General features: G+C 36.8%; 1 protein-coding gene across 3 annotated transcripts in view; it reads right to left on the bottom strand.

Moving 5' to 3' along the window:
- The window catches only part of fstl5 (follistatin-like 5), a 193,977-nt gene that overhangs the window by 156,842 nt on the left and 25,788 nt on the right, over positions 1 to 11,347 (bottom strand). For all 3 annotated transcript variants that reach the window (XM_015033181.1, XM_015033179.1, XM_015033180.1), the window contains exon 2: positions 6,867 to 7,008. In XM_015033181.1, coding sequence (XP_014888667.1) covers positions 6,867 to 7,008 — 142 coding nt within the window. The remainder of the gene's footprint in view (positions 1 to 6,866; positions 7,009 to 11,347) is intronic.

The raw sequence follows: 11,347 nt of genomic DNA, 5'->3' as shown, positions 1-11,347 counted from the left end.
TACCGTCAATGTGGCCCATTGAGGGGGGCCAATATGCTGAAGTGGCCCTCAGTGAAATTGAGTTTGACACCCCTGGTCTATGGCAATAGGCTGATAATCATCACCATGATGCATGATTGTTACCTTTAGATGTAATTTTTTCATACTCACACCTGGCCAAATTATTTCAAAGTACTTTATATTCTAAACTATTTGACCAGAAATTTGACAACAATAACCAGAATAATCTTTGCTTGAAGAACCATGACCACGGTACTTTAAGTCAATACGTGTTAGAAAACCTCCACATTTAGATGCTAGATGAAGTTGTGGAAAAATGTTTCTATTAAGGCTAAAGAAGCATAAATATTTCATTTCTCTTCAGCAGAATTTTGATAGCTCATTATTCTTGTAAAAAAGACTTTACTAGTTCTTGCAGGGAATTATTATAGAGAGGATACATTTAGCAATGACTCTACAGTCAGTAATGGACCGCAGAGTCTGCCAAATACAGCCAAATTAGCCAGTTCTAAGGATTTTTGCTGAATATTTGTGTAATGTATTGAACATGAGCTAAGTTGTTGTAACATGAATTGGACTCAGTGAAGCTAAAGTTTAGAAATGTTATATATTTTCCTAAAGTTATGCTGCAATAGTGTTGTAATGTTGTTGTCATAGTAGAGAGATATCTGATAATCTAGTTAGCAATGCAAATGTGGAACTGCTGCAGCTAATCAAATTCTAATAAGAGTCAAAAACACCCACAGAAATTGAGTTTTAATATTTAAGTTTTATGTGTAGACTTCTTAAAATCCCACTGATCATGCTCTGCTGGCACCGACAGCTGGAAACATATTAATCACATTTACTACTAAATTTACAAGTATGTTAACACACACCATGGAGATGTAGGAACAACTTTTGCATTTTGGGAACAAAAGCTGCATCTAAACTTGGTAACTGAATTAAATAAATAGAAGTAATTATTAAACCCAAACTGGTCCTGAATAAAGCTGTTTGGAACCTGGGAAACCAATTACCAGAAAAACAGAAGAGGAGCAAGTTGGCTTTTTTCATAACTCACTGTTTTTATTTACCAAATCAACATGCTGCAATAAAGAAAACATTATTAACAGTAACAACCTTCCCCTGCCAATCATTTCCTTTCTTTTCCCGAAACATTGTTAAGCAAACAAGACAACAGGAAGAAGAGCAGAAAGTGCCTGTTGCTCTTTGGACCATGCAGGTTGCCCCACAACAGCTCTGTAGGAGATGACATTTAGATTTGCACTACAAGAAAGAAAAACTTCAAAAGAGGCTCATTTGCATATTGCAGACAGTGTTCACTCTTGATTTGTTTAAAAAGAATGATTTCCCCAGAGCCACTGGCAGCATGGCCTCTTCTGCACCGAGACTCTGGGGACATGGAAACACCCAGCTGCACAACTTCTGTTTCATCTGCACCGCAACAAACTAACCGGCTGACCGACCACGTCCATCTCCACGTCTTCCACAGTTCATCTCATTCCTGCAGGCTTCTGTTCTGTCGCTCTAATCAACTGCTTCCAGTCTTAAGTTCTCCACAAACGCTTAATTATACATCAATTTCATTGGACGCCAATTTCATTTTCCAACAAGACTTAGCAAAGGCAACACCAAAATTACCAAGACCTGCTTATATCTCCACTGTGCTTAATGAGTGAGCAAAATCACTTAACTTAGCCCTCATAGTTAAGGGTTTATTCTTTACAAAAGTCAGCTTTTATCAAGAATAAGATGACAGGACAGCCACAGGCTGAACTAATCCAGTACACATACACATACCTTTCAAAAGACCAGTATTTCTTTTTAAATAAAAGTTTTCTTTTATTTACCATTTGTTGTAATGTTGTCATTTTCTAAGACATTTTAGGGTTTGACTTTGCTGTAGTTAAAAAGAAGAGAACATAAAACATGTTACTGTGAGAATTAAATCTGTACAAGTTTCATTTTTTGAATTTAATTGATAATACATTTATAATTGATTAATAAAAATGTAATGGCATAAAAAAAATAGATATGGAACCTGGAATTGTAAATTGTGCGGCGAATAAATATCAGTAACTCAAACTGACTAGTAAAGGAGAAAGACTTGAAGAATGGACATCAGTCACATTAAAAATAAAAATGACTTTCTGACGTCTGTACTCATCAATCCATTTCTCGCTCAAGTTTTTTGGTTTCTCATGTTCCCAGCCTCTTTATCTCAATCTCGTTTGCTCTCCGCCCACTCCCTCTTCATCTCTCTGGTTATCCCCTGCTAATCTAGATTTGCCATGTGGCTAAGCCAGAGCTGGATTGTCGGGCTTTGCACTCAGTTGTCCTGGCCTCCATTTTGTTTGTCCTGACATAATAGCTTGATCTAAAAGCGACAAACTCGCAGAAATTGCTTTCCTGTCTTGTGTCAAGCAAGGCTGGCAGATTTTCCTAAATTGTAAATTATAGCTAACCTCCCATGACAAGGCAATATTAGGCTGTCGACTCTTTATGTCATTCAAGGTCTGGCAGGAGATGTCTGAGAACTGAAATTATCACTTTGTTTGATATATAACCAGTTATGATTAGTAGACAGGATGCGTGTCCTACACCTGACCCAATGTGGTGGGATGATTTTTTTTTAAACAGCTACAGCATGTGACCAGATGTTTATGGCTGAGTGACTCTTGGTGATTGAAGTCATTGTGGGGAGGCTTGTGAGGTCATGTCTGATCCCGTTATGTCCGTCACACACCGTCCTTCAAAGCAAAGGGAGGGACAAACCAACAGCAAACTTCACTCGGAGCACTTTCCTCATAAATGCATTTTCTTTCATTGCAATTCAAAGTGATAAAAAATGTATCCTTGTAATCAGATTTACATGCAAAAAAGGGTTTTAAAGCTAGATGCTGTATAATCACGCAATATCTTCCATTTCCAAACGTTTACACTGCTCATTCAGCTGTGTTGGCAAGTCACTGATCTCAGCTTCCCTGCAATCTAGCCAACAGTTAGAGGCAACAAAGGAACATGGCATGATTCAGAGAAAGGGCTTCCAGTGTGGCATTCTCTTTCAGAAGGAGTTTACATTTCTACAGCTCCGACAGGCAGATAGATGAGCAGAGTTTACCTCCATCCCCTCACAAGACAAATTATCACAGTATGCAGATGCTGTAATGACATTCCTCTGGGATGTAATCAAAGTGCCTAACGCATTAATTTCATTCAAGCAGAAAAGCAAATAAATCATTTTTGTAACTTTGTGTCACATTCCAGCGACATGCTGACATACATTCATTATGAAAATTACTGTTTCACAACATCATGAAAAAATAAAGTCAAACAAGAAATTTGTGGTGGGAAATAATCTTATCCAAAATGGGATGAAATCATAATAAAAATAGATATTTGTAATAAACTGTGTTAGTTAGGTGACTCATGCCTTTCTGTGTGCTGCTTTTTAAACTTTCCTTCTACGAGTTGATGGAAACCTGACTGACACCGCCGCATTGTCTCTAATTAAACGATGTAAATATTTGTCTGTCAGCCATGCCTATTTAAAGTATTATCCTTTTTACACAAACATGTTTTTGTTTTATTATAGTGCATCGTTAGTATACATATTTACAGTGTCTGTTCTCAATAATAAGGGAAAGTGAGGAATTACTCAACTGAACTATAGAACTTAAAACTGCATTGTTTTTAGCTCATTGCTTTATTTTTGTGTATTAAACTTGTAGAAGTTTGGTCCCCTCTGCAAGCCTCGCCTGAGTTTGACCATCTGTCACAAAAGTAAGGCTGAGTAAGATGCCAACATCCTGCTAGTTTCATATACATGCTAAATGGAGAAGAGAGAATACATTCGTTTCAAAAGAAAATATGAGTCGAAAGAAAGATGTAGGTTCTCCTGGCAGGAACGGAGATTCTGACCAGAACAAAGGCAGTTCATGTGTCTGATAACATTATTGCCTATGCCCAAAATAAACCTTACAAGACTTTAAAAAAGGTCAAATGAGGCAGAATACAGTTTAAGATACCCATATCATCAAATAAGTTTCAATATTTAGAGGACTGTATGCATACATTGAAGGTATATTTCCAAATCCAGAATGCTTCAACAATTTTGCTTCACTTAATTTTATTACAAAGTGGGAATTCATTATTTATCATATTTCATCAGACATGAAAAACATGTCTTTAAAGCAGTGAAAACCCCCCCCCCAAAAAAAAACCAGTCAGCTCAGTCAAGGGATGTGTTTCAGTATTTGAAGTCAAAATGCAGCAGGTTTTGTTTGGGAAAAAAAAAAGAAAAAAAAGAAAATTAAAACGGAAAGACATGACTTATTTTTAAAATCAAACTTATGCTTCAAGGTTGATTTTAAAAATGTCATTATCTGTCTTGACATTTTTTTGTATTTTCTCCTTCCTCTGAAAAGCTGTGCTTTTTGATCCATTTTCCATATTCCTAAATGGTGTCTCATTTCACCAGAGTTCATTTTTTTGGGGAGAATCTGCAGACGTTGGTAACCAAACACTTCTCCCACAAGATCCACTACACTTTAGAGCACTGATAGAGAAATGTTCTATCTCTGAAATCCTCTGCCAAATGCTGTGAACACGGAGCAAAGAAAATCACATTACCTTCTCCACAGACTTCAAAGTAAACGCTTTACAAGATATAGCTATGAAAGTCTGTGAAACATTTTTTTTTTTTTTCCCCTTTGACTTAAACTGGAATATATGAGTTAAGGAGAAACATAAAGTAGTGACAAGATAATGGAGATCAGGTTTCCATGAATCACCATAGGGTTATTTGAGACTGTATTCAGTGCAAAAGCCACGTAAAAATAGGAAAAGAGCATTTATGTCTCTTCTTGCTTAACATCATTATCTGACAGATATATCTGAAATGTTATGAGAATATTGGTTCCATTTATAATGCAAATATCAATCTTACCGTTTTAAATAGTTTTTTCCACCTACTGCCTTTTCAGTGGTTCATTTGGTTTAAAGGTCATTTCCTTTATGGAAGTCCATAAAGCACTGAAATCAATTGACCCAAAACAATTTTCTAGACTTTGTAGTTTGTTGTATTGTTGAGAAAATCCCAAATTATAAAGGTTTCAGTAAATAGCTGCTCTATTTCTAAACTTTTTACTAATGATGATAAAAGTAATAAAGCTTTGAAAACAATGTGCTTCCATGTTTGTTTTGGTTTAAATGGAGTTCCTCATGGCTTAATTTTGGGACCCTTTCCATTTACCATTTTAATAAGTCCATTGGAAACAGTATTTTTACAACTGAAGTGTTGCTGACAACACTAGACTTTGTTCAGCAAAGAACTTTAAAATGCCTTTTAGCTGCTGCAGGCTTTACCATGTGGCTTAAAGCAGGTTCTGAGTGAAGACATTCAAATGTCTGTTTTTCAGACATCATTAAAATAGTTTACACAATTCCTTACCAATATGGAGATCTTATTGAGTGTGTTCGATGCAAGACTTGAACACAGCTATTTACCCAGGGATTTTTTTCCCCCTAGAATTCGTATTAAGTTAAAAGAGCTGAATGTTTGACATCATCAGTAAGAAAACAATCTTCTCCGGTTATTTCTTGAAATGTTTTTGATTATGGTAGATGAAGAAAGACAAACACGAGTGCTGCTTCCTTCACTTTCAGTTTTAGATTATGTGCATTAATGCTCCTTAGTTTTATAATGAATCTATTATTCAGATGCATCTCTGTGCTTTAAAATCTGGCCATGTGACCTTCAGAATAATCTAAATAAAGTCTCATTTTAGGCTTGAAGCTCTAATTAACAGTTTTGAAACGTCTTCTTCACCAGGCCTACTTTGGAATAGATTATTCTCAAGGGACTCTGTGTAAAGAACAAAATAAAAAGGTTGAAATAAATAGAGCTGATGGTCAGGGATTTATGTAAAAAAAAAAAAAAAGTACAGACCTGGCCCATCCTAAATTATTAGAAACCATTTCTTTGTAAATCTCCTTAAAAAGGTCAGCAAGTGTCTGACCATTACGTCTTTTTAACAGATTTTTGTCTCTTTTTGCTTCTTAGTTAACTCAAATATACTCCAATGACGATCCACCATCTGCTCCTTCTGACACCTTGTTACATTTACTTCCTCTCAGCCACCAACCTTTTAAACCACTGCCGCTGCCTTTCATCTCCAAGCCGCTTTGCCACCTTGCCAGCCTCCAACTAAAATAAATGCTAAATGCAATATTTAGTCTGGCTGTGTCAGACAGGCTTAAAAGTAAAGGCAAAAATGCAACATTTTTTCCCTCCCTGTCTTCACTTTGAGACATCATGGATGTCAGACTGCATGGTAGACGCCTTGAGCAGTAAACAGAACTGCAAGAGGCTTATGAGAAATGTAAACTGAAGGACCACAATCCAAACAAACGGCTTTCTGACCAATAAACACACTCGTCTGTTTAGCACTAAATCAAAGAAAAACAGCATGCAGCTACTCTGCAGGGTTAAAGTAATGACTTGTGCTTTGTAATGCAGTAGAAGAAATTAATAAAAACAGCAGGTTTCGCCTGTGGGAGTTGCACTTTATCACTTGGTCAATAAGCATTCAATTACATCTTTTACTTAAGATGTTTAGTTAAAAGAAATAATCTTTTTTCATCTGGGATTCATATTAATCTGATAATATCTCTGGAAAAACTGTCTGCCACTGTGGAGAAGGGATAATGATTTTTCATTATTTTATTATTAATATAAAGTGGATTGAAGAAAAAAACACATGAGACGCATCAATAAAATCCCTGTGTAATTAGCTTCATACTTTGCAAAAGCTAAAAAGTCTAATTATGGACAGCAAATGGAAAGAGAAAGCAATCAATACCTTGTGTCGGAATTTCACGACTGGTCGATAGGTCTGTGACCCGAATCCCTCTTTGTCGGGTCTCCCAGTGGCGCCGAGCCCGGAGATCCCCACCATTAAAATGGCAACCCACCACCAGTCGGCTGTCTTCATTGGTCTTTTCCTGTCAAAAACCAAACAAGAATGGTGAGCTCTCCTCTACAACAATTTAAAGGTTCAATACCGTTTGGCTGAGGCAATTCATCAAGCATGCTGTAATTAGCGTAGACAATGAGAACCACAAAGCTGTCGCTGGTTTACACTAAAGCTATCAATACGAGCCCCACACTCAGCAATGAGATAGCATCTCCTTTTAAATCAATTATGGGGAAATAGACATCATGAGAAAATCTAGATAAGGTCGAAAGAGAGACAATATATTAAGGCAATTAAAGTGAGGGCTTTGGATTAATTAGGCTGAGTGTTTAAATCAAGTAGCTGTGATGCAGTGGGGAGATAAGATGTTCAACTCGGCTGCAAGAACAGATGTAATCCAAGTATATTTATATGAGTGCGAACATTCGCTTTACACCTCTAGTGTAATGCATTTTCAATTATTCATTATGTTGCATGAGGACAAGTCGGACCTTTGCATGACATGAATTAAACAAAAAGGACTTTGAGAACACACCCCGTGAATGTCACAGAAACAGCTTTGTTAGAGGAAGTAAACAAGCAAGAATTTCAATAAATATGCATCACTATCCAATAAACAACTTTATTTATTCTGTCTTACCTCAGGTTAAATGTAAGACAGAATTAAAGATAAAATGTAAAAGGCATTTACATCCACAACATCTGCAGCTCAACTCTAAAGTCTTTGTGACAGTTTATACATTTTACTCAGTGTTCACAGGCAAAGAGCAAGCTATGGCTTTTTAGCAATCTCAGGCCTCAAGGGTCTGTTCATCTTTCTTCAATAGAGAGGGATGACTGACAGCAGCTTGGTGACCCCGCTTCCTTGTTCTACTGGAGTGACACTGAGTTTGACAACAATGGCAGTGCTGCAGCAGACTTCTGAGCCCACATGCTACTCACAGGAGGTTAGGAGGTTCCACCAGCACAGCAGCATGTCACTGTGATGTTCTGGACCAACAGTGAAGACTCAAACTTTACTTTTGTGACTTTGCGACTTCTGTTGACTCCCTCGGATTTCTGATGCTTTCAGGTTCCTGCACATTTTCAGTTTTGAATGCATACAGTTTTAGTTTCATTCTCAGAATTTTTAAGCCCTAAAAGATCTGTGGATATACAGGAGCAGGTTGATGGATTAACTGTTCATTAGCATATGTTACCACTTTTTTCTTTTGTTAAAGTAAAAATTATGTCTACTTAACCTGTAGAATATTCTTGTATACATTTTCTTCCCTAGAAAATTAGTTTCTCATTGCATTTACCAGATCAATAATGCCTGCAGCAGTTTTAAAACAATAGATATATTAGCCATATCTTAAGCTACACCTAAAATAAATGAATCATCTTTAAGAATAAATATTTCAGTCCCTGGTTCTGTAAAGCTACATTCACACAGTAGGTCTTGAAGCTCCATACAATTTTTTTTGCTGAAAATTCCATTTTTTAATGTTACTAGTTTAATCCAACCACAATAAGATTTTGGTGTAAAAACCTTACGTCACCATGGCGACCTGCCAGCCAGAAGAATGTTGACGTCACACAGCAGTGCACCATTTAAGGAAGTAATAATGAGCTCCATCATTTGTGAATCGCTTTTAAAGTTTGTTCAACAGTAAATATCATTACAAGATGAAGGAAACTAAGAAAAAGAAGCACAACTAAAAACAATGGTCTTATGTGGAGCTTTGATTGCAATTTCCATAGAGAAGTTTGTTTAGATGTGCAGCTGGAGTCAGGACTGGCAATGAGCTTCACTGACAGACTTCTTTCATAAGAATTAAGACGCATGTCTCCCGTCAATGACATTAATGACAGATAAAATGCAACATGACCGTTGGGACTGCAGATGCTTTACAAACAATCAGATATGCATCTCATTTAGTACCACAGATTTAGTGGCACAGAATTGATTTTTTGGAGAATAAAAAGATCAAAATTGGGCCGTCCAGACTGTCATAAAAAAGTTGGCTGTAGATCACATATGAGCAAAAAGAAAAAAGCAGATTTGGGTCACATTTGCCTGCTGTGTGAACATAGATTTATAGTGGTCTGAGGAACAATTGTTTTTGTTCCAAAATATCTACATGGGAAATATTTGGAGACCTCCAACATGATCACCTGCTGACATAGCCAGATGTCATTGGTCCCCAGGTCCCACTATCCTGCATGTTTCAGAGGCTTCACTGTTGCCACACCTGATTAGGATCAATGGGTCATGCTGCCGCAGAATGTGATGGTATGCTGGTGAAGCAATGCAATCATTCGAGTACGAGATGCTGGGGAAGGCAGGGGCAGATCTAAACACAAAGGGCTGTAAAGCTTCAGATTAATGTAAGCAACAGCAGCTGCCACACTTTTCTACTAACTGAGTTTAAGCCAAACGAGGTGGATTAACATTTCTGCCAGCACAGTCAATCAGCGTCTTTACAACACCCTGGTGTTAAGTGGGTTATTAATGGACTCATTTCTGTGGGATGTGTCTGAGCTGAAAACTCCACTTGAAACTGCATCCTTCAGATGCCTGAAACTAAAATGAAAATTATGGAAAGAAAGAAGAAATGAGATTTAATGACTGTCACGATTTCATGCACTCACAGATCTAAATATAAGTGGGTGCAGTAATTTCCACCTGCTATATAAATCTGCAAGACCTTTGAAATGCATGTGTTCATGTTTGTGTAAATGCTGCAAGTTTTGAGTGATTTTTTTCTAAAGCAAAGGGGAGAAACTATTAAGGGAGTTTCCCTGGAACCCCTGAGAGATGCCATCATAAGTTTGACTGGAGGTTTTAAATCCCCCAGAGCACGTCGAGGCTTTGGCATTGACTTTCAAATGAAGACTCCCCATTTCTTCCATGTGTACAATGAATCATGTCTCAACAATCTCTCACGCTCTCTGCACCACCTCCCGCATCGATATTCAGTAGATTTTCAACACACTGGGCTAAAAACTGTAACTTCTGCTCGTCTCATGAATGTGCATGAACTGGGAAATAACTGTGTTTGGAACTGTCAATTTGAAGTGATGTACTTTTTTAAAAACAATGATAAAACAATGAAAAAAAGACCTAATTTTTTTACAACCTCTTCCAAATCCGGGGAATATTAATCAAGCTTTCCACTCAGTTCTTCCTACATTGTTCATGAAATTTACGATGTAAGATTTTCATTTAAAGTTGATGGTAGAAAGTGCAAATTTTGCCCTTGGGTGTGCAGCTAGTCAGTGCCCAGGAAAATGAATGGCGTTCCTTTATTGGCTGCTTTGCATACATCAGCCAATAGTATATCTAGTAGCATTATGGCCAAGTACTTCAACTTCCGCAGCTGCATTTTCTTTCAAAGATTTTATATATACTCTATAACAAAATCTACAAATGGGAACATTTACTGGAAATAATTTAGAATTTGCTCTCTTTGTGAGGAAAGAGTTGTTACAAAAATACATGTGATTCTGGTCCAGAATAACAACTCCCTCAGGCATTAGTTATCTGATGAAAGTGCCACCAAAATTGCTTAGATTTCAAGATGCATTTGACCTTTTTATGCTCCAATCATCAATTTTCTTAAAAGATCTGTCTGCAGTATCCTCACCTTAAACTAGGGTTACGCTGAGTAGCTGTTCACATGCAATCAAGTTTCTTGTTCCACAACTATAATAACGCTAAATGCAATGCAATCACTTTTATTATGCAATTTCCCAAAATACCTGATTACCTTTGATCATCAAGAAGCAGCAAAATAATCACCTGTTAAGTACCATTAGCTGTACATTGAAATCTTTATATAACTCAACTTTACACACTGGTGCTACACAATATATTTATAATCATCTTTACTGAACCACTGAAAAATGTTATGTGGCATTTTATTCATGGGACACAGATTATCAAATTGCAACATAACATCCCATAGACTCTGATATTAAAGAAACATCCTTAGTTTTCAGGTTGCTTCATTCACACCAGAAGCTAAGTTAAAGTCAAAGTGAAGCAAAACACTACAGTAAGTAATGCAAGTCAGATTTATGAGCAGAGGGGATACAGTTCATTGATTTCACAAAGCAAAACAAAATTAATTCATGATCCTTCAGAAAACTCTTTAAATGTCATTTCTCCTGTTTGAAACCTGTCACAAGTTGAATGACATTTGGAGTCGTTTTCTGGAAGACAGTTCTCCATGTTTGGTGGTCACATGTTGTTTTTTTTTTCTTTTATCCATTCACCAATGATAAATAAGGGCAGCAAAATATGTATTTTCATTTTTGCATTTCAACTACTTTACTAAGTAAGTGGGTGTGTGTTTTAGTAAGTCATGCAGACCTAAAGGGAA

This window comes from Poecilia latipinna, unplaced genomic scaffold (genome assembly GCF_001443285.1).
Source record: "Poecilia latipinna isolate Pla-1442-1.1 unplaced genomic scaffold, P_latipinna-1.0 Scaffold259, whole genome shotgun sequence".
NCBI lineage: Eukaryota > Metazoa > Chordata > Actinopteri > Cyprinodontiformes > Poeciliidae > Poecilia > Poecilia latipinna.
The sequence above is the reverse complement of the archived record's forward strand: the minus strand, read 5'-3'. Positions and strand labels throughout refer to the sequence as shown.